Genomic DNA, 25,868 nt, shown 5'->3' with positions numbered 1-25,868 from the left:
TTACATAATGGGACCCAACCAGAATCACCTATACACAATTATTTAGATTGGCATTGGCATTCTAGTGTCTCATGTTAAAATTACTTAAAATCTTTTCTTCAAACCGAAGTTCGAAGCCTTTTATTTAAGCTCTTACTATTACATTAACTACGGTAGCAAATTGTAGCAAAAGTTTTTCCAAATATACCAAAGTTCGTGAATCGTGATGCAACATGGATTTTCGCAAAACATCCTATTCTGACAGCTCTCGTGGCTCAATATGTTCGTAGTTTATTTACAAACAGTTATTATTTATTTGACTAAATTATACCTTTTATAATGGGTATGATAGTTTTCTTCTTCGCGTGATATTCTTTATTCTTCGACAGCTTTCTTATCCTGCTCTTCCAAGCCTTTTGTGATTTTGTGAATTGCTTTAATTTTGATTTCAATAGTGCGTTTGATGTTATATTGTTGTCGAAGTGGTGTTGGTACTTGTCTTGTCTATGTTTGGTATAACCCTTTTGTTCCTTTAGTGTCTTCTGTATCTTATCATGACCACGAAGGAATGTCCAAAATATAAAACAGGAAAATAGAAACAATGCTATCCTTCGACGTTTTCCGAAAATAATTTTCATATTGATTGCATTTATAAAATTTTAAGTCTGAATGGATGTCGGATAATACACCATTTTCTTGTCGGATCCACTTATTAGTGTCGGAATTCGGATTATACAGAATGTCTCAGTAGACGAGAAGGAAATAAATGGCTAAAAAATAATGCTGGATTCTTCAGATTGTCGTGATAATCTTGTAGAATTGAAGCTTAAAATGTACAGATTAGTAAATGCCGCCATTATGTTTTTTCTGTTCCCGAAAATTAGCCTATGGAGTTCTGAAAGCAATTGCTCGGACTGTTTAGTTATTAGTATTATGTACACTAGCTTTTTCCAACACGATTATGATATAATTATGGTGATCATTTTGACGACTAAATAAGACATTTTGACAAATGATAATAAAATTGAATTGCACTGTATTATTCTGGCAAAATCTAGACGCACAATGATTTTAACAAAATGCATACAGTTAGAGATATGATACGCAAACCGTTATCTTGTCACATGTATATCTGTCACATAGATTTTTCATAATCTGATATTTGATAGTTGAGTAGACGAAATATACTAATCCCATAACACAAAGAAATCAGATCTATTCTTTTCAAAATACTTGAAATCCATAAACAGACAATAGTAAATCACACTTGTTCACAACGAAATGATTAGTCCTATGTAGCTAGTTCTGTATATATACGTTGCGTTATAGTCATCGTCCAACCATTAACTCTATCACTACATTTCATGTCGATATATTGTAAGGTATCATATCGTGCGTATCCTGGTATCATAAACTTTTTTTTTAAAGATCAGAATCAATCAAACCCAATAACTAGAACTTTTACTCTTGTCTCAAGTAAGAATTAAAATTAAATTTAAATCGTAGTCCGAAACATGTGACTTTGCTTTGGCCCTGTTGAAAATGATCAGTCGTTGGATTAAGTCGACCTCTTCACACGACTGAAACATCACATCTGCCGGTATAGATACCCGTGTTGAACTTTTTAATGACAAAATTGAATCTTAAACAGACAACCTGACCAATCTGCAAACATCCATTATTCATGTTGATGTATGTATTTATACTTTTAGCAACGCAATGATATTCCTATAGCATCGGTAAGCGTACATTATTGATTTTTCGGCTGTGAAGCATTTATTTGAAAAACTTCATAAAACGTTTTACTTTGTATATACAATAAGCAGTTTTCTGAATTCTTAATAACCGTTACGTATCTATCCGGATATACCTCAAAATGCAACATTTTCAACGAAAATTCAGCGGAAACCATTGTAGCTATGTAAATAAGTAACGGACTTATAGTGCTCTAGTAAAGGTACAAAAAGATCAATACTTATTGTTTACAAATCGGTCTTTGAACAGTATTTATTTAATAATTCTACGCTATAATCAATGTATTTCTGACACCAGATGGGAAATGATTTAACACGTGTTAAACATGTAATGAAATCTTAAAACGTTGTTTAAAACTGGATTTACAAACGAAATGCAAATGAATATGATTTGTGGTTCGATACAGTAATCAAACTTGTAAAACTATTTTGTTGTTATACTAGAAATCATTACAAAATCATATTTCCATCCTACAACATAAACCATTCTAAAAGCCGAAAATCAATTACATGAATTAAAAAGTTGAGAAATCCGTAGTTTATTGTACAATAATCTATAAGTCAAGACGATATAGTTGACTTTACTGATGCAAAATACTTAACTTATTTTCGAAAGCGATAGTTTGAATGTTGAGTTTAAAATTGTTGTAAAATGAAGTTAAAGAGTTTTGTGGCTTGTGAAAGGTTGGAAATATGGCCCTGTTACCAAGGTGGACTTATAGCCTTGGCTTTTCCGCTGTTCAACTTTATATATCTGGCTGATCAGTTTATTTCAACTGAATCAGCTTTAGTAAAATAATGTTATAATGTAATAAAGTTATGTTTTCCAATTTGTGAAATGCATTGCGTTTTTTTTTTTGATTATTTAAGAACTTTATTTGGTTATAACTTTATCACAGATGGTCCTTTTTTTAAAAAAATATTCAGTGTGATTTAATATTATAATATCGAAAATATGTTTGAAATATGACAATAAAACGATTTCACCATATTTCGTCAAAATACGCAAAGGATTCTCCCTTGTGGAGTTTTTACTAGAAATTGTGGACGGACAATCGGAATGAAGATAAGGACTAAGAGATAACAGAAAGAAGATAGTAGTAACAAGAGATAACAACCAAAAAGAAACAGGTGCTATTAAGAGATAACAAAAACATGGGGACACCAGGTGATAACAGAAAAATATGGATGGGGTACCAAGAGATAATAGAAAAACAGCTGGAGATACCCGAACATATACTTTAATTAACGAATTCTTTTGTATGTACAATATTTTAATATAATCTTATATAAAACCATATCATGTATTTGACAATGACCATATCAATATTATAGATGGTCAAAACAAATCCGTACCAGCTAGACAATTCCGTTAATCAAAATCTCGTCCAAAGCATTGGAAAATCAAGAGTAAATATATTATGACCCCACCAAAGATGTTTCGAAAAGAGTAAGCATGTTCTGCTTCGTTCGACAACCAGCACAACTACATAGGTCAATCTTGGTCCTTGTAAAAGTCTCACATCACATTCAGATACTCACACACAATTTGGCAACAAAACCACTAGGGCATTCGATAGAAACGAATGACTCTCTAAATAATAATAAGCCTGCATCATATTGCTTGATGACAAGGAATAAAGTCCAGTTAAGGATAACATATGTTGTATAGATGATTGGCACAATACAGCCTTAAGTTTAGCCTTTGGTTTAAATCAAATTACATCTTATTCATAACGACACTTTCGATCTTTATGTGTGATTAGTTTATGTTTGTAAACACAATAACATAAATTTTCCATATGTACAGTAGCTTATTTCTTAGATTTCCATCCATACAGTATCCAATGAAACAGGTCCCTTACAGGATCAGTTCTGTTTGCTGAAAAGGAAGAGACCATGTAAGGACATGGCAAATGACTGAACGCAACATATGGAAGACAGAGATCAGATAGATAATAAACGGGTCTGTCATATGCTGGTATAAGACCAACTGAAACCCAGTTTGTTTTCGTAGAATGTTGAAATTATTTCCATGATTATATCATGGTAACAATCATGGTCACAAATGGTCGGTGTAGGTTGTAATTTTGGTCAGATGTCAAAAGTCTGGGAATTTGAATACGTCATCTCTCCTCATAATTACAGACAGTCTAGCTTGTATTGGGAAAGAGCAATTCAAAGATGTTTGGCCAAGAGATTGGTTCAAGAATCAACTGGTAAAGATGGTCCATGAGAACCAGAGTATCCTATAATTACTTACGATTTATGTTTAATTTTTGAAGTAGCTGCCGAGCTTCAGGAATCTGATCCATGACTTGAATTAAATTGGTTGATTCTACTCTCGGTAAATTGATATTATGGTAAATATATAAAGTGTTATCAAAAGTAGCATACACAAAACATGGTCGATTGCCACCATCGCCTAAACTATAAAACCCTGAAATACCACACACACGTTAATAAACCACTAATATTGCATTTTTAGAAGTCTATGGTCCTTTTATAACTTCACCATGGTAAAAACTGCCTTTTTGAAAGTGATAAAACACTTTTATTCAAATTGAAAGAATCACAGTTGCCTGAAAATTTGAATAAGGTAAATTAATTTGGTGTCAGCAATATATATAGAAATATCATCACAATCGTTTTAAACCAAGTACCTGCTGAAAAGGCTGCAACATGTTCTTGAAATAAATATCGAACCACTTCTCTACTTTGGTTAACTATATAGGTCTGGCCGTCCCATGAACAGCACACCACTTCCTCTTGCCCATTTCCCTATTCAATGTAATAGAAAAAAAATGCATAAGGAGCTAGATAAAGAAACTTACAATAACATTCCCAGACAAGCCGTTTTAAGTAAAAAAAAAAAGTGCATTATACACGCAAATATACGGTACATGTAAAGTTGAGTATATAACTTAACTTTGATAAAGACGACTACAAGCCAATTACGTGTATTTTATTTCCTATAGAGTAACAGTTACATTTTAAGCTTTTGTTTAACTGTAGGGAAACCTGATCATAATCTTATACTGCAATGGAGCTCTCTAATATGGCAAAATATGGATTAGAAAGTATGCTTACTGTAACATCTAATTTACATAGTGAAAAAAGTTGATGATCCACTTGTAAAGACCATAAAATTTTATCATTTTCAGCTAATACTAAATTACCTTGAATATAAAATTCAACACATATCAAAATTATTACTGATATTCATAATTTTACACAAGAAAAGCAGTTATCTCCCTTAACAATCAAAAATTATCAAATGTTTCATTTATCTACATAGATATTTGTATCATGAATACAACTATTTTTTGGTTAGACTGAATCCATTTTTTTCTAATGAAGGGGCCTACATGTTTTTTATTTTCACAAATAATTCGTCAGGCATTTCAGATACATAATATATAGCAAATTAATGCTAGGTATTGCCAATTATGCTATAATACATAAATCATGTATCATGCTATAAGGGCTATGTATACATGTATCGCAATATGCGGTAGCAGATAAAAGTAACATTTTCTTCAAAGTTTCAATAATTTATTTACTATTGTGTTTTTTTCAGATAATGACACCAAAATATTTCTATTGAATAATTGCCAATATCACAAATGTAACTTTTACTCTGCTTCCTTCTGAATTTGAATGATGTTTAGTTATGTGCTTACGTAATTGTCTGACTTTGAATCACTGAATGCCTCAAGTAAATGGTCAAACGACCATCGGGCATGTTGGATGGATGTTTTTGGATGTAAAATTTAAGGATTGATTTTTGCTTATACAGCAAGAAATTTAGTGAAGATGCATAGCTTTTAAAAAATGCTTATTGACGTACCATCCAGTGTTGCCACAGCGTAATACGTTTGGCATGAGTCATTGACAGCATCGTCAGAAGATACACCTGGTGTTATATTTCCTACCATTACTGTTGACATATCACGATTCTTAGCACGACTTAATCCTAATGGATGGTATAATAAAAATGTATCACTGAAATATATTCAGAACATGTATCTATTACAACTGTTGATATATCATAATTGTTAAAAAGACTTAATCCTAATGGATGATATAATAAAAATGTATCACTGAACTAAATTCGAAACATGTATCTATTAAAACTGTTGATATATCATAAGTTTTAAATAGACTTAATCCTAGTGGATGGTATAATAAAAATGTATCACTGAAATATATATTCGAAACATGTATCCATTACAACTGTTGATATATCATAATTGTTAAAAAGACTTAATAATGGATGGTATAATAAAAATGTATCACTGAAATATATTCGGAACATGTATCCATTACAACTGTTGATATATCATAATTGTTAAAAAGACTTAATCCTAATGGATGGTATATTAAAAATGTATCACTGAAATAAATTCGAAACATGCATCCATTACAACTGTTGATATATCATAATTGTTCAAAAGACTTAATCCTAATGGATGGTATAATAAAAATGTATCACTGAAATATATTCGGAACATGTATCCATTACAACTGTTGATATATCATAATTGTTAAAAAGACTTAATCCTAATGGATGGTGTAATAAAAATGTATAACTGAAATATATATTCGAAACATGTATCCATTAAAACTGTTGATATATCATAATTGTTAAAAAGACTTAATCCTAATGGATGGTATAATAAAAATGTATCACTGAAATAAATTCGAAACATGTATCCATTAAAACTGTTGATATATCATAATTGTTAAAAAGACTTAATCCTAATGGAAGGTATAATAAAAATGTATCACTGAAATAAATTCGAAACATGTATCCATTACAACTGTTGATATATCATAATTGTTAAAAAGACTTAATCCTAATGGATGGTATAATAAAAATGTATCACTGAAATATATATTCGAAAAATGTATCCATTAAAACTGTTGATATATCATAATTGTTAAAAAGACTTAATCCTAATGGATGGTATAATAAAAATGTATCATTGAAATAAATTCGAAACATGTATCCATTACAACTGTTGATATATCATAATTGTTAAAAAGACTTAATAATGGATGGTATAATAAAAATGTATCACTGAAATATATTCGGAACATGTATCCATTACAACTGTTGATATATCATAATTGTTAAAAAGACTTAATCCTAATGGATGGTATATTAAAAATGTATCACTGAAATAAATTCGAAACATGCATCCATTACAACTGTTGATATATCATAATTGTTCAAAAGACTTAATCCTAATGGATGGTATAATAAAAATGTATCACTGAAATATATTCGGAACATGTATCCATTACAACTGTTGATATATCATAATTGTTAAAAAGACTTAATCCTAGTGGATAGTATAATAAAAATGTATCACTGAAATATATTCGGAACATTTATCCATTACAACTGTTGATATATCATAATTTTTATTGATATTTTTGTGTGATAATTCGGTATATTTATTTATTACATACCATTAGGCCAATTACTAGCTAGTGGACAAAAATTCCTATACAGGATCCTTAAAGGGACAGATGTGCCATTTTGGGGGGGATTGATTTTAGTCTTGAATATATGTACAAGTCTTCAGAAGTACTAGAAATGTACGGAAATCACATAATTCCTTTAAAAATGCTGCCACACTGAGTTCTAAATTGAATTTTTTCTCTCATGTCACAAATATTCAAAATATGATTTTCAAGTGCATACCAACTGTCTCTCCAAGAAATTTCATGTGAAAATGACACACATTTTGAACTGAAAATCTCCCTCTGCAAAGTCATAGTTTCAAATAATTTTGTTTTCAATGGTTGGCTTTAGGGTCTTATGTCCAAGTCCAAACACTTTATAGCATCAAAACTTAACTACTCAGGAGGCAGAGCAGGCTCACTCTATTGGAATATATGATGCCACCCTGCAACTGGGTTGTCAACTTTGCATCCATTTCAGAGAGTTCACATACCTACCTATTTTCCTGACTGTGGGTTGTAGTCTGATTTTTATGGAGTATTTGACTGTGGTGGGTTTCTGTTTTGTCAGGACTAACAGATTTACCATCCTTTGTAGAATCTACATTAGAGTTACTGCTCTTGGATTTCAGTGGTTGGTGGTTATTGCCCTTGTTATGCGGTAATAATATGACTAGAGTACCACCTGGTTGTGAAGCCATTAATTGTGGTTCACCATTCAAAGATCTGTTCATTGTTATGGATTCAGTCTAAAGAACAAAATCAAGGTATTCAGATGTCAATTTAATTTCATTTTAAAAACTTTTAATTTAATGCAGTATCAAATATTAATATCATTCTTGCTTATGCCAATTCTCTCAGAATGGCTTTGCATTGATAAAAAAAATATAACATTAGCATACATTATCATTTTGAAATTTGTTTTTACAGAAGACAATTTTCAGCCCAAATTTGTTTTTCCTACCTGGCCAGCTAACTGCCATTTTTGTACAGAGACAAGATGTCCTGTAGAATAGTAGTCTATATCTGATGTGTTAGAACCAGGTTGCCATCGGAAAGATCTGACAACACGATCTGAATATCCTACTATTAACTCAATCTTTCCATCAGTATCTATAATAGACAGAAAATCTTTATAATAGACAGAAAATCTTTCATCAGTATTTATAACAGACAGAAAATCTTTATAATAGACAGAAAATCTTCCATCAGTATTTATAATAGACAGAAAATCTTTATAATACACAGAAAATCTTTCATCAGTATTTATAACAGACAGAAAATCTTTATAATACACAGAAAATCTTCCATCAGTATCTATAATAGACAGAAAATCTTTATAATACACAGAAAATCTTTCATCAGTATTTATAACAGACAGAAAATCTTTATAATAGACAGAAAATCTTTTATCAGTATTTTAAACAGACAGAAAATCTCCCATCAGTATCTATAATAGACAGACAATCTTTATAATAGACAGAAAATCTTCCACCAGTATCTAAAATAGACAGAAATCTTTATAATAGACAAAAAATCTTCCATCAGTATTTATAATAGACAGAAAATCTTTATAATAGACAGAAAATCTTTCCATCAGTATCTATGATAGACAGAAAATTTTCCATCAGTATTTGAAATAGACAGAAAATCTTTCCATCAGTAACTATAATAGACAGAAATCTTTAGAAAATCTTTCCATCAGTATCTATAAAAGACAGAAAATCTTTCCAACACTATCTTTCAAGCATGCCAATTTTTGGGTAACTATGGACAACAAAATTGTTCAGGTTCCAATGATTAAAAGTGTACAGCATTTAATAAACATATCTTACCTGCATCAGCAATCAATAAAACTTTCCCATTGGCTGGTAAATCTTGTTTATAAGCTGGTTTTAATGTTTTGTCCTCGTCAGTTAAAGGAGTCTATCGAATCAAAAAATAATTCTAGTGAGCCGATGAAAAAATCCAATTCATAATTTATTCTCTGTTTAGATTTTGAAAATAAATTAGCCATAAGCAAAATCGATACTTAACGAAACCTTTCATTCCATAAAAAAGTGGAGATATTTATAAGCTGGTTTATGATATAACAATTTTTTTTAATACTTTAATACTTTTTATAAGACAGTGGACACTAACCACTTCTGTATTACTATATTACCAAATATCATCATTATAAAGTTATGAAAAAATTGAGGGTAAAATGTTAATTTTTATCCCATTAACCCATATCAGGATATGTATCGTATATCATATATCGTATTGCAATATACGTATCGTGGCGTGATTGACAATACCCAGCACAATAGATAAATATATAATGACAAAATAATAAAAAGCCAAAATACCATATATTTTGCCAAAAAGTTTTACTCAATTGAGATAAAGCCAAAAGACAGATTAAGATTCAGCCTACCTCTCCTTCAGCTTTCACACCAAATAAATAACACCATCCTTCAGCAGTTAGAGTTACTAGCACATTCTATAAAGTAAAAAAGGTGTCAAGTAATAAATAAAATTTGCACAAAACAGTGTTGTAACAGTGTTTGTAATTTATCTTAACTATAGTTCTTGGGTTGTGTACATTATAGATCCAGGACTGTACTTAAATGGGAACGACTAGTTCAGCAATATGCTGAGCAGTGTGCATATCAAATTTGCATCATCCCACTGTTCACACCAATGCCTCCAGTCCAACAAGTGGAGACATTGAATGATATGAAATCCAAATCGAGTTTTAAATCCTTTCCTGCTCCAGATTGAGCTCATGATGACTACACCATGCAGAAAGTCATGAGGTAAATTTGCTAGAGCAGCATCATAAATAAACCCACTTTTTTTAAATCTTCAACTGTTGAAATTCATTCCTAATTGCAGTAAATAGACTGTCAAGAATGTGACAATTTACAAAACAAAGAAAATCTGACCTTGTTCTGATTACATACATCTCCAACACCTAAACATGTTATCTAAAGTAAATAAGAGAAAAATTCAATCTTTGCGAAAAAAAATAATCTTGCAAAGTTTATGTAATAGCTTAGGAAACAACTTTGAGGCGTTTTGAGCCATCATGAATTAATTTTATATTATCCATGAAAAATATTGCACAAAATAATAATATGATTTGCATATAGAACCTGATAAACCTTATAAGCTGATTTTTAACATGTTAAAAGGGATTGTATTGAGGATTTCTAAATTTTTCATCAATTTGCTTGTATCACGTAGACCTAAGCTTAAGGCCTTTGCCTTTTGATTTTTGACATTAAGCCAACATAAGAAAAATTAGTGATGTACCAGTACCAAGATATTTAAAGCTTTGAAGAAGAGACATTTCAAAACTTACCATTCCAAGATCTGAACTCTTCTTACATGATGTTGGGTTACTGCCCTTGAATATAGCCAAATCACCATCAACATTGCCAACTATCAATTCATTTTTCTGAATGAAAATGAAATGAATAAATCAAATAAACTATAAAGTACTAGTGTCATATCCTAATACTCAATATCAAAGTTGAATATCATTGGCTAAGTTGAGAGAACAAACTATAAAGTTGATAAAAATAGCTCAAAGGAGAAACACTGGGCCAGGCCCATGGGAGCTCCACTTGTACAACATTGTAGGCTACAGATCACTGGGCACATAACGATGACAGTTTACAACCTATGCAACTTGACTCAACAAGTTTCAGACTATGGCCAGGGTTAATGCATAAAAATGAGTTGACCAGCTCTTTTTTCTTCTATCTGACTGAAAATGAAACATTATTATTGTATAACCCTGCGCAATCTCTTGCCTGATCATTATCAACATCAGCTAGCGCCACTGCTTGGTTGAATAAAGTTCCTTTAAATTCTACTTCTATTCTGTCAACAAATGAAACAGTTCTCCACATTTTCAACAAAATAATTTACTTTCACTTTATTCAGGGGACAGAACTCATCTGAAATATCCGACAACAACAATTTCAGTAAACAGATTTTACTTTATTCAAGGGACATAACTCGTCTCAAATATTTACACCAGACAACAACAATTTCAGGAAAACATATTTTACTTTATTCAAGGGATATAACTCCTCTCAAATATTTACACCAGACATCAATAACTCCAGGAAATATTCTGATCTATTTAACGGTTTATAGGCACAGCTTTATGGAACAACAATCACTGGTTAAAGTTTTATGCAACGTTTCGACGTGTTTCCCCCGTCGTCCTCAGGCACATAATGAGAAGAAGTGATGCGCAAACTATATATCGTCGGTGAAGTTTTAAAAATGGAGATGTGGCAAATCAACTCATAAACAAGCTTGAAAAGAGTGAGGGTAAACTAATCCAAACATGTAATAATTTAACATTTTTATTGAGATGCAGGGACAATAAGCTTATCAATAAACCATTTATCTCTTGTGTGTTCTTAATAATAAGCATTAATGTATATACAGTTTGCCCATCACTTCTTCTCATTATGTGCCTGAGGACGACGGGAGAAACACGTCGAAACGTTGCATAAAACTTTAACCAGTGATTGTTGTTCCATAAAGCTGTGCCTATATATCGTACTCACAATTGCTAAATGCCATTCAGAGACTTTAATTAACGGTTAATGAAAAATATTTTGTCTTCTTGTCTTTAAATCATCAAGGTCGATTTTTACAGCCCCTTTTTATGTAATTTGATTTTTGATGGGAACTTCAATAACTAAACTCTGTTTCGTTCATATACTGATGACAATACTGTATTGATTGTTTAAATGTTTTCTCTTTTTTTGCAGAAGTTATGTATGGAAACCGGTTGCGGCCGCGATAAAGCGAGGGAAATGGCGAGAAAGCGAGGGTAAAAAAGGCGAGGAAAAGGGCGAGAAAGTGAGGAAAAGGATAAGGAAAAGGCGATTAGTAATTCAGAGTTCCACCTCACCATTCTTGATCGAATGCTTCAATAAGCGTCTAACTCTATATTGAAAAAACGGTTTTTGGTCATAACTACCACTTATGACCTTATAGTTCTATGACATCGCGTAGTCAAATAAGTGAATAATGTCGATGTAATATTGGACTTAAAGAGTCAATATTGTTCTAAAGTTCTCGTCTATTCTATTGACAATGTATAGAAAACTTAAAACATCAGTCAATGTAAATATAGCCCAACTATATCTTTCTATCTTGGCTATTTAACAGACAAGATATAGGTAAATAAAAGCCTTTAATAAATGTAACGTAAATATTATCTTTACAGTAAAGCACTTTGAAGGGATTTGGTAGGGATTTCGGCCTTGATATTCATTAGGTCTATTTGATAGATGGGCAATGAAGACATCGATATTGGTATGTGAATCGCATAATGCACCAATTTGATCTGATTTTCAGTAGTTCAGCCAATCTAATTAAAATTAGACCCAACTTTCGTTCCGTTTTTTTATTTGCTTTTATTTTCAATATAGTCACTTCAGTTAGAGTCTAAAGACAGTATTTTTGAATAGTCGCCAGTTTGATGATACCGTCAGCTAATCAAATTCCTGTCCTTTCCAATACTGGTATTTTTTGACGCGAACAAAAGGTATATTCTGAGAAGCATACGACACTTAAGGTACTTTTTGTTCGCGTCATAAAATCCCAGCGCCGGAGATGTCAGCCTACTCCAATCTTATTTAACTCAAATACTATTTGGGTAGCTTCCAAATATGAGTTTCACGGACCTTACCCATTTGAGATGTCAAAAATTCAACTACAAAATGTCATGTGTTCAGATTTATGATGAATGGCGGTGACAATAATATGTACATGTAAATGAATTATAATGAAATTTTAATAAAAAATAAGAATTCAAACTATATATAACTAATATATAAACCCCAACAAAATAATAAGAACGCATTTCGAGGCGAGACCAGGAATAAAAACGTTATGTCACACACAGATCTATAATAAAAGCAAATACGTAGATTTAAACTTGTAAAGTAGAGCACTGTTGTCATGGAATGAATTATTCAATACATCAACAGATTGTGTAATATAAATTCAACCACATAGAAATTCACATTCTCGTGATTCGCAGTAAATATTGCGAAATGTCCTTTTTCTAAAAGAGGGACAGTGGGATATTAAATAACAGGCTATGATCTGTTTCTTTTTTGGACGTGTTAGTCAATTTAAAGTTGGGATCCCACACCCAATAAACATCACATCTAATTTAAAATGCGTGTATACAGATGTATGTACAATGATGAAATGAACCAAAAAATGTTTTTTAGACTTTCAACAGGCCTTCAAATTAGCTACAAATATTGTTGATGTTGGTGGGGATTACGTGACTAACGAGGACAGGTAAAAAGCTGATGAAAAAAATCTGATGATAAAGCTTAGCGTTATCCCTTGCCCGGAGGGGCGTACTCCCCCATGTCACTCTTATTCCTACAAACAAAGTCTATAGGCGTGCATCCATGGAAATCGTTCCTCAATAGTAAATCGAATACCATGTTAAATCACGAAATTCAATCTTCTATAACATTTCCCCGAAATCTCTTTGAAAACTTCTTCTACATAGCCAAACCTAGATATTACACAGCCAAGAAATTGGCCCTTGACAGATTATCAGATAACGACATAAACACACAACCAGCAATCGTTAATCGGATATCAAGATAAAACCTAAATGCACAACCACGAAATTCGCCCCTGATAGATAATCGGATATCAGAAATTCGTTCCTGATAGACAATGAGGTATTAAGATAAAACCTTAACGCAAAACCAAAAAATTCGAACCTGGTAGATAATCGAATATCGTGATTAAACCTATACATGCACAACCACGAACTTCGTTCCCTAGTAGAAATCGGATAATCAGATAAAACCTAAAGGCGCAACCAACAAATTCGCCCCTGGTAGATAATCAGAAAACAGGATAAAACCCTAAGGGCACAATCAACAATTTCGTCCCTTATACTTCACCGATTATCAAGATAAAACCTTATGGCTGAACCGAGAAATTCGAACCTGATGGATAATCAGATAACAGGATAAAACCTTAACGCACAACCAACAAATTCGTCCAATTTGCCCAAGAAAGATAATATAATCAAGATAAGGCCTATACCCACAACCGAGAAATTTGCCCAAGATAGATAATCTAATCCGGAAAAAGGCTAGACCCACAAACAGAAAATTCGCCCAAAATAGATAATCGAATCCAGATAAAGTCTAGACCCACAACCACGAAATTTGCCCAAGAAAGATAATCGAATCCAGATAAAGTCTAAACTGCACAACCACGAAATTTTCCCAAGATAGATAATCGAATCCAGATAAAGTCTCGACCCACAAACAGAAAATTCACCCAAAATAGATAATCGAATCCAGATAAAGTCTAGATCCACAAACAGAAAATTCACCCAAAATAGATAACCGAATCCAGATAAAATCAACAAGAAATAGTTAGTAATCGATACAGATTTTATCTTTGAAATCGAATATTGTGTCGGCTATTAAAATGTATTAACATTGAATCTATTAGTAATTGTTTCTCAATCAAATGAGAATGTAATCGTTTAATGTAAGGAAACAGGAAAGTATTATTCATAATGGAAATTTCTTTCTTTTTCAAACCGGATTTAAACCTCTACAAAAATTATTTGCTTAAAGAAAATATTGAACCCATCACATGATGGTTTATCATTATAACAAAGTATTGAAATACGGTTAAATTTAGATCAAGGCTAAGATAGGTAGTCTTTATTCGTTACATGATGGTTGACTTGAAAATGGGCCGTAATATGTATGTTGCAATGTGAGTAAATATTTTTTTTTTACTGATAAACTGTATATATTAATCAGTTATTCCTGCAAATAACAATAATAGTCTTGTATCTGTTTTTCCCTGGTCTGTGCTGTCGTAATTTAAATTATATATGTTTTTCACCGACACTCTCAATGAACATTTTCAAATTATTATTAGCATGGCTAATGTGTATTTTAAAGTTTTAAATTGGTTTACTAGTCAAATGATTACGTGTTTGTTTAAGCTGGTATTTTGTCAGTGACAAAATGTCGATCGAGTTATTGTTTTAAACAAAACCTGTTTAAGCTTGTATTTTTATTTAAATTTAAAAAGTCAGAAATATGGATCGAATTATTGTTTAACGAAAAACCCTGTTAAATCTATGTATAATTCAAATACGAATTGGGATGTTAGTTAGTTAGTTTAGTGGGTTTTTTTTTGTGTGACTCTATATGTCATTCATGATCTGATGAAACTTTCCTGCATCTCATCTTCGAGGTATAATATATTCTACCAATCAAATGATGTTTTCTATATAAAAATATCAAATATGACGAATTCTAGTATAAGCCTATTCACCGTAAAACATTGTTTTGTAATGCTTGCACACTTCCAACAGTGTTTTCGGTTGCTTAACAGTTGACATATTAGTTATGAAGCTATTGGGTCATGAATCTACCGAACATGATTTAAAGGCGAAGTTTGTCACATAATGCATGGCAAATGTAGTAACAGAAAAAAAAACACAATACGCAACACACTGATCTGCATTTCAATCGAATTTACACTGGTTGCAGGGACATCTTAAAAGGGTTAATGGATTATAGTTCATCGATTCACACGCCCTTTTCTATTATACACGTATAGTTAAATCCTTTCAGAAATAAATCTTGACAAGCCGTACTGAATTTCATTAGGATATACAAACCCGTCTTAAACGTAAAGATTTTGTTTTTTAACTTTTAATGTGTATCGGAGACATTGTAACCACATTTTGCACCATATCAATTTTTAGTCAGACGTATGTGGTTCCTACAAATCCACTAAAACTAAGCGTTTATGACATCACCACCTCAAAGGGTAGCCTAATATCTAATAGCAGATTTTGCGATAGTGACGCCATCAAACTCTTAGTTTTAGCGAAATTTCAGTAACCACAGGCATCAGACTGAAACTTGGCATAGTACAAATATATGCTATCAGTGTCTCTGATGCACAATCCCTTTAATATGTTTGTGAACGAATGGTAGTTATATTATCTTACATAGACCATTATTTACATTTTAAAGTATATATTTTTTCCAGCCTGTTCATAGCCTGTTCTGTAATAACCACTGTTTATGGATACGGGGCATATCGAGATCAAATACCTAACGGAAATAATGTACCACATCCTTGTAAACCCAATTATAAGTGGAATGGAGTTGGACACAGAAATGTAGACGGTGGTGGAAACAGGAATCCATTTGGTGTAGATTTTGCGGCTGCCAATAGGGTTTGTTGTTTATTTTAGCTATCACAGGTTTAATGTTGTTGTAAATTTAAGGGTGATATTAGTACAATGACTTACCCACTAATCTACGAGATGATAATAAGATGACTTGAAATACATCAATAGGCTACCATTTAGAGCCCCGCCGTCTGGACTCGTATTTAATTTTTCCAAACATTTGACGCCTTTGGTAAATATTTTAAATTGTACGTACGGTGAATCAAAATGTTTAAATAAAACCTCATGTTCAAAATTTTCCAGATGGCTTAAAAGGTACTTTAGTAAACTTGTGGCATATTGGTACCCAATTGGTATCCAGGGACTGGAACTTTGTATCCTGCATATATGCTGAAGATCTTATGATTTCTATAGCAAAAAATAATATTAGTTTTTAAATTCTTTGCTAAATAAAGACCCACCCGACTGAAGGTTTATTTGTCAGCACGTGATTGAAATAAAATTTAAATATAGTTAATGTTAATGGTAATGGCATTTTTTCAAGTAGAAGAGTTCAAATATTATTTTGTTTAAAGTGAGGGTATGTGCCGATTTACTTGACATGATATTCTGAATCATCTATCTAATGTGCACATCTTAAAGTAGAGTTTAAAGGGATAACTGCGCCAGCCAGTTTTTGACCAGTCATACCTTAGTCTCAAAAACGGAATTTTTTTTGCAAATCAGTAACAGTGTTCACAGCTCTTCGTCCAAATTTGAGCCTTCATTTCCGTGTGTGTCCGGAATTAGAAAGTTAAAAAGACGAGTCATCTTTTCTTGAGACACTGCCATAGAAATCTATGGAAATAGGAAAAGAAATTCTTAGTTTAAGATATATTTGAAGAAATTATGTAGATATCGTACATTCATAGTACTTCTGAAGACTATTTACATATATTCAAGACTCAAACAATTGGCGAACCTGTCCCTTTTTTTTAAACCAGTTAACAATCAAACGGCCCATCATAACTGTTGCCAAGGGCAACAAGGATTACGTCTATAAAATGTTTGGATTAAATGAACAAAAGGATTTTTCAGACACATCAATGCAAATAGAACGATTTTAACAGGTCACACTCGCGTTTGAATAAGTTACTAACTTAAAACTTGTAACTTTCAATAGAAATGCTATGTATTTTACTAGGCTGTCGTATAAAACGTCTTCTTACTAGATAAAATGGATACTCATTTTAACTTAAAGGGGCATTCCTCTTTTTTTTTCATTATCAAAAAGGTCGTAAAATACCTGGAAATATTTCTAAAGTGTGCTATTTATATACATTCTACTTGATCAAACTGTTGTTTGATTGTTTTAAAAGGTTAAAGAAAGAGGAAGAGTACTAAATGTTAATTAAACAGTTTCACCTAGTTTTGGTGCTTGGCTTTATAATGGTTCGATAGTATTAGTTGAAACCTTTCGAATACGTAGGAGAATTATTTCTGTACAATTGAGCGTTTATTTTACTCGAATCCGTACAGTAGTTTTCTAACAGCTTCCAAAAAAAGCATATCGAACTTAAAGTTTAAGTTCTTTTAAGTAACTTTTTAACTAGTTTGGCGTTAAAAAAATTAATGGCTCGATATTTTTAGTTCAAACTTTCAGATATTAAAGGGACATTTTTGTGTATAGTTTTTAAAAATCTGAGCAAAAAAAATTTCAACCTACAAAAAATGGAATGTCCTTTTAAGCTAAATTCCTACCAAGGAATAAATTCTTTACAGAATACTTGTTGCTTTCATACTTGGGTCATTTGAAGGATTTTATTTCAGAAATGGACCACGACACTGTGTCAGAAAGATTCTGATGGTGATGGAAAATCAAATGGAGAAGAACTCGGTGATCCAAATTGTGTGTGGACTGCTGGTGGTGTACCTTCCAGTACCGAAAATCTATCACACCCCGGTTAGATACATTTGATTACATTCTTTTCTCGTTTTATAATTGACACTACTTTTTACCAGTCAAAGCGACCCATTTCTTGAAAACAGTGGCGAATTGTAGGATAGCTTAACCAAGTGCTTCTCAACCTCAGTGAGATCATTCCTTTCACATATCGATATACTTCAATTTGCTGTATGTTCGGGTGAATGATGTCAATTGCAGTCGTAGATCACCTTGTCTTCCATTTCTTTCCCGATCCGACGATCCTCCCCCCCCCCCCCGCCCCTTTGCAATAATTCCTCCGCATGTTCTTCCAAATCCCCCCTGTTGAGAGGCACTCCACTTGGTCTTTTTATTCTACATTTTGTCATTGTTATCAGAAAATGATTCTTAGATGACACTTTTTGATGGGTTAGAATAACATCATTAAAACTGAACTGCGCTAAATAAAAATTGTTAGATTTAGAAAAATATCAGAAAAACATAAAGGCGAAAATTATTATATATATATATAATATTTAATGAAGTGCACTTCGAAATGATATGTTAATACTAATAAGTAGCTGATGATATGTTTAAATATTTGTTGATATTATATGACTGATGATTAGATTTATCTGTTGATAGTTTTAAATTCCATTAATATTATTAAATATTTGATGATATTATTACATTTCTGATGATATTATTACATTTCTGATGATATTATCAAATATCTGATGATATTATCAAATATCTGATGATATTGAATATATGTTGACATTGTTAAATATCTGTTAATAATATTATATATCTGGTGATATTATTAAACATTTGATGATATTATTAAATATCTGATGATATTGAATATATATTGACATTGTTAAATATCTGTTAATAATATTACATATCTGGTGATATTATTAAACATTTGATGATATTATTAAATATCTGATGATTTTATTAAATATTTGATGATATTATTACATTTCTGATGATATTATCAAATATCTGATGATATTGAATATATGTTGACATTGTTAAATATCTGTTAATAATATTATATATCTGGTGATATTATTAAACATTTGATGATATTATTAAATATCTGATGATATTGAATATATATTGACATTGTTAAATATCTGTTAATAATATTACATATCTGGTGATATTATTAAACATTTGATGATATTATTAAATATCTGATGATACTATTGAATATATGTTGACATTGTTAAATATCTGTTAATAATATTAAATATTTGATGATATTATCAAATATCTGATGATGTTATTAAATATCTGATGATTTTATTAAATATCTGTTGATATTATCATATGTTGATACTATTAAATATCTGGTGATATTGTTTCATATTTGATGATATTGTTAATTATCTGTTGATATTAGTATATAATTATATTGATATTATTAAGTATCTGATAATATCAATACATATCTGATGATATTATTAAATATCTGTTGGGAGTTGCAAGTGATGTCGCCCATAGAAGAAAATTACTAAACAAAGTTATCTTTATCTGCATTTTATTTAGATTTATAGATTTCAGTTTAAATTTTAATTTGCTAGGTGTGTGTGAACCTGTGGATGATGTAAAATGTAAAGATCAATCAGACTGGGTAAATGAAGCATGTGAATATGATACTTTTGACTGTACTGGTATTAAAGAACAGGGTAAGTTTTTGACCAATATGTGGGAGCCGCGGTGGCTCAGTGAGTTAGACGCTTGCTCGCTAACCTGAAGGTCAAGGATTCAATCCCGGCATAGGCCGAGATAATACCTTCGGATTTTTCAACCCGGTTTCCCCCTGTCAGTGATGTAGGTAAGAGTGTGCTACAGGCTGTGCACGTTAAAGATCCCTCGACAGTTGGAAATCGAAAAAGAGCAGGCTAATGCTTTTGTTATTTCTGTACCGCTCTAGAATTTATTGCATAATTTCATAAGTGGAAATGTTTCGAATTTAATCTAATGATAATTTTTGATAGCATAACATCTATTTACACCAGTTTGGTGGTCAATCTGATGTCGCCAAAATGTAATCGAGAACTAAATCACTCTGAACACACTGGTTTCAGAATTAAATAAAAAATCTTAACTTTTTTTTAAGTTATATGCTTTTGATAAATATGCCAGAGCAAAAACACATTCGTCTAATTGAGTTACAATAGGTATGCAATGTTTTCATTTTGACTTAAAAAAAAATTACAATTTCAGGTGTTAAACAGATGAGCTTTAGGTTCCCACCAACAACTGTACCGGCTAAAGAAACAACATATATGTGTATGGAATTTGAGCTGGATGTAAGTGATGACTTTCATTTGATAGCAACTGAACCCATCATAAATAACACCAATGTTATGCACCACGCAGTAGTTTTTGGATGCGTTGACGGTAGGCACCCCTTAAATATTCGTTAATGGCTTGTGAAATGTCGTGAGAAACTGTTAGATTTAAGCTTTTCTATTGAGGATATTATTTTCTATTTGGGTTTCACTTTTTATGAGGAGGAAGGAACAAAAGAATTTATAGTGATAATTTTTTTATCTGTTTATTATTAAATATCTGGTATATTATTTAGTATCTGTTGACCTTATTACACATCTGTTGACAGTTATAAATATTTGATGATATAGTGATATTATTAAATATGTGTTGATATTACTAGATAAATTATCATTATTAAATATCTAGTACCTTATTTAGTATCTGATGAGCTTAAAATCTCTCTGAAGACACTATCAAATATCATCTGTTGACAGTTATAAATATCTGATGATATAGTGATATTATTAAATGTGTTGATATTACTAGATATATTATCATCATTAAATATCTGATGAGCTTAAAATCTCTCTGAAGACGTTATCAAATATCATCTGTTGACAGTTATAAATATCTGATGATATAGTGATATTATTAAATGTGTTGATATTACTAGATATATTATCATCATTAAATATCTAGTATCTGATGAGCTTAAAATCTCTCTGAAGACGTTATCAAATATCATCTGTTGACAGTTATAAATATCTGATGATATATTGATATTATTAAATATGTGTTGATATTACTAGATAAATTGTCATCATTAAATATCTAGTACCTTCTTTAGTATCTGATGAGCTTAAAATCTCTCTGAAGACATCATCAAATATCATCTGTTGACAGTTATAAATATCTGATGATATATTGATATTATTAAATATGTGTTGATATTACTAGATAAATAGTCATCATTAAATATCTAGTAAATTATTTAGTATCTCTTATCTATCTTTCTATCTTATCTATATTATCAAATATCATCTGTTGACAGTAATAAATATCTGATGAATATTGATATTATTAAGTATGTGTTGATATTACTAAATATTTTCTCATTATTAAATATCTAGTATATTATTTATTATCTGATAAGATTGATGTCTGACTGTCTGACCACATTATTAATGTTGATATTGATAATGATGATATGATAAATATATGTTGACCTCAGTACATATCTATTGACAGTAACAAATATCTAATGAATATCTGATAGTAGTATTAGATATTTGCTGACATTATTAATAGTAGTATTAAATATGTGTTGATATTACTAAATAATTGGTTATATTACTAAATATATGATAGCAGTATTAAATATTTGTTGACATTATTAATAGTAGTATTAAATATGTGTTGATATATTGATGTTAATAAATATTGCATGATATAATATATGGTATTTATATAATATAATTATGTAATTCTGATGACATCATTTGATATATATATATATATAACTTTTAATGTAAAATCACTATATATTTAGTTAGCGATAGCATTGCATGTATTTTAGAATCTTACTATATTCAATAAACATATTATTATTACGTTATTCAGGAATTAGAGACACCATACGTAATAACACACACGAATGTGGCATGGTAGCTAGTAGAAAATGTTCCCAGATTTTGAGTATATGGACTTTGGGAAGCTCTGGAGAGTGTTTCCATGACAAAGTTGGTTTTAGAATTGGGAATAATGGATATAAGCGAGTTGCACTGCAGGTAATTTAAATTTATTCCCTATAAACCATTAACTGTAATGTGTAGAGGCCTTTTAATAGGTGAAAAGAGATTAAAAGCCCCATCCAGGACACCTGGTTTTATTGCCACCAGAAATGGTTATTTATTTGCAGTCAGTTAGATATTCATATCTCATCGGCTTTTAAAAAACACCCTGCCCCTTTATCAATAGAATGGGGAATTTGCAATAATGTTGAATATGTGCACCCAAATACATGTAATAATGGCTTCATGGATCAACAATAATTTTAACCTTTTTTTTTCAATTTAAGTTTCATTGGAATAATCCCAGTTTAGTTGATAATTATATTGATGAATCTGGTATGATATTATATTATACTGCTAATAAACGAGAAAATGATGCTGGTATTTTAACTATTGGAGCTGATTATTTAAACATTCCACCTTTAACTGCTTCAACTGAACAGACCTCAGTATGTCCTGGTTCCTGTTCCAAAAATTTTATGAATGGTACAGTTTATGTGGTTTCAGCTTTCAATCACATGCACTATTTAGGTTCGTAATTTAGTTTTCATTTTATACATAATGTGTATACGTAAACGTGTTTTCTATAAGTTTGTGACTCAAGTCTTCCATCGGTTGTAATTTCTGTTTTAGAATCGAATTTATCAATAAGATATATTTGTTAAGAAACAATAGTTTTATGGATATAGACTTCTATTTATTTTTTAAACACTGTGTTTAAATAGTAAATAGAAGTCTATATCCATAAATCTGTTGTTTCTTAATGTGCTGTGATACGTCTAAATTCCTTACAAGGATGATATATTTGTTGTAGGTAAATCTCAGAAGATAGAATTATTTCGAAATGGTGTTAAAATACAAGATATAACCAATGATCCTGTATATAATTATGATAGTCCAATTGTTCATGAGTAAGTATACCCAGTTATTTTATCTTTTTAATTCAATGGCTCTTTCTGCCGGAAGTGGTTCATGTATTAAAATATGTTCTGTCCATAACAGAGAGGGGGGGGGAGGGGCTGGGGGGTGCTGCCTAGAAAAGTGGTTTGTACCCCCAATTGTATCCCCACTTATCTTTTCAACATATCTAAACGGCTACCTTTTTTCTCCAGAATATGTGTCAGAATGCACAAGATTAATTCAATTTTTCTAAAAAAAATTTGAGAGATCCCTCTAAGACGCTTGCAACTATGACACAACCACAGAGTAGCCAAAATTTGAATTTGAGTCATGACTAACGTCAGTCTGTCCCCTATTTGTACCCGAGCCTCGTAAGGCTGGCGGCGCCGCCACTGGCCAAATATGAGTTGTCCTGGTGAGTATTATGTTTCGGAAACAATTTTGTATTTTATATTATATTTTCTCGATAATTCAACATAAACATCAATTGCAAATAGATTTAGGCCAAACTTTTCTGACTAAGATCACAAAAATTTGCAAACTCATTTTCGATTTCCATCAGATTAAAATTGCAGGTTTGCAGTTTGATTGAGACAGAAACCTCACTTCTCCGTATCACTTTCGATCACTAAAATTCAACTCCTTTTTACCCTACAGTCATATCACCATTAATTCCCGGCAGTTATGAACATGATAGCTGCCATTGATATTATGACATCACTCTGGCGCCGATTTCAGTATAATAAATATTTAGATGAATCTATCCCTTTACGAACAATTTCAGCAGTACTCTTTTCTCAAGATTAGCTCATATTTTAATCTGCTTAAACTCCTATCTTTAGAAAGGTAACAGCTATAGAAGTTCGACCTGGAGATACACTATCCACAACTTGTACTTTCGATTCACGATCAAGGAACACTACCACCTATTTCGGGGATGCTACCAGTGCTGAAATGTGTTATGGATTTATAACATATTACCCGAAGAAAAATTTAGACAAGGATTTCTGCACTGCTTGGGAAACTCTTCCAAAGTGTTTTTTTGAAGGCGATCTAAGTATGGATACCGAGTTTTACAAAGGATGCGACGTTTTTTCGTTCCGGTCAGCGAGCAATGTTGAAAGTTTCAATTTTACAGGTTTGTTTAATATTTGTAATGCCAGTTGTGAATCTGATTGTAAAAGATACATCGACTCTATGTTTGAACACCCATGCATGATCGATGCACAATTACAATCTTACTTTTTACAATTTTGGACAATGTATAAATATAATAGATTAACTGATCTATTGAAGGCCTGCTATCCCGACGGAACACCAACTTTACCTCCTATCACAGTGTCCCCTACAGAGGAGAATTATGGTTGTATCCGTAGGCCTACAGGTGTTGTTTTTCTGATGATTGTTTTAAGCTTTTTCTTTTATTTCTAAGCTCAATAGCTTGGCTGTTGAAAATCACATTAGCTTTTTGCAAAGTGGACGCAGAGTCTTTATAATATTATTTTGCTTCATTATTTCGCCTTTTTTTTGATCTCCTTTTAATCCCCTGGTTCCCAACCTTGTGTGTTTTCATCCCCTGGGGGTGTGGGACTAGGGTGTCAGGGGTGTGGCCAACTGGTGTCGGAGAAAATTTTTTTTTTTGAGTTGAGAAAGCACCTCACATCATCACATGCTACAAATGTGGATGAAACAAATTTTTGTGGTTTCAAAGGTCCACGTGATTGCTCCAGGGATGTGAAGGCTGAAATAGGTTGGGAACCACTGTTCCAATCAGAACAGAATAATAAACCTTTTTATTCTACATTCATTACGATAATTTGTCAAAGCTATATTAATATGAAGTTAAAATATTAGGGATTAAAGGTTGTAACTTTGTACTAATGACAAAGTTACGAAAGCACAGGCACAGGATTTAAGTTTTAAGTTCAATATAAGAGTGTAGGCTTTGATACTCAAACAAAATCTTTGATATACACACATCAAGAAACTCAACAAGATATCGCTTTTTTATCGTTGTTATTATTATGTAATGCTTGTAATTCCGTCTTTTTTATAAGTAGTATTTTAATTGCTTTTATGCCATGTTACATTATATAATATTATATAATGTTCATTTATAATATTTTGTATGTTAAATTAGAATTGTAGACATTTTATGCAACAAACATAAACATTGCAATATGTTTTTTTAATTCCTGAACCCAATCTAAATACAAATTTTAAGAAATACGACATTTTGTCTGTGGAACTTGGTTCAATTTAAACGGCGTGTCTAAATGATCCATTTTGCAATTCCTTTGATTAGCTAAAATTAAGATTTATCAAGCCCATCTGCGAATCAAATCAAATTAACTTGAATAGCCAAAATTGAAATTTGGTGTGATTATTTGCTAATCAGATTATTCAATCTAAATTGAATCAAGCTGTAGAATTATGTAAATTGTGTGTAGTCCGTCCACAATATGTAATAAACTAAATATTTCACGAAAAATTGGTGTTTTCCATTTCGAAGGCGAATTTTTCCTTCTTAGTTTGTCTATAGCCTTGTG

The 25,868-nt window shown here is 31.4% G+C and overlaps 2 protein-coding genes across 2 annotated transcripts; one reads left to right on the top strand and one right to left on the bottom strand.

The window, feature by feature from the left end:
• Window positions 1–3,988: 3,988 nt before the first annotated feature.
• On the bottom strand, window positions 3,989–11,107 carry LOTGIDRAFT_121560 (hypothetical protein; the record flags this gene model as incomplete). Its single annotated transcript, XM_009059137.1, has 11 exons — window positions 3,989–4,173; window positions 4,397–4,514; window positions 4,824–4,912; window positions 5,584–5,709; window positions 7,780–7,954; window positions 8,170–8,318; window positions 9,041–9,131; window positions 9,625–9,690; window positions 10,136–10,177; window positions 10,555–10,650; window positions 10,976–11,107. 11 exons carry the CDS (start codon window positions 11,105–11,107, stop codon window positions 3,989–3,991), a joined length of 1,269 nt encoding a protein of 422 aa, XP_009057385.1.
• Window positions 11,108–14,939: 3,832 nt separating this feature from the next.
• Window positions 14,940–25,810, top strand: LOTGIDRAFT_191156 (hypothetical protein). Its single transcript, XM_009059136.1, has 9 exons — window positions 14,940–14,996; window positions 16,293–16,482; window positions 18,247–18,379; window positions 19,933–20,037; window positions 20,579–20,755; window positions 22,250–22,416; window positions 22,707–22,950; window positions 23,234–23,330; window positions 24,162–25,810. Exons 1-9 carry the CDS (start codon window positions 14,953–14,955, stop codon window positions 24,748–24,750), a joined length of 1,746 nt encoding a protein of 581 aa, XP_009057384.1. The 5' UTR covers window positions 14,940–14,952; the 3' UTR covers window positions 24,751–25,810.
• The last annotated feature ends 58 nt before the right edge of the window (window positions 25,811–25,868 follow it).

Source organism: Lottia gigantea (genome assembly GCF_000327385.1).
Source record: "Lottia gigantea unplaced genomic scaffold LOTGIsca_37, whole genome shotgun sequence".
Classification (NCBI taxonomy): domain Eukaryota; kingdom Metazoa; phylum Mollusca; class Gastropoda; family Lottiidae; genus Lottia; species Lottia gigantea.
This window is presented reverse-complemented; position numbering and strand designations above follow the sequence as displayed.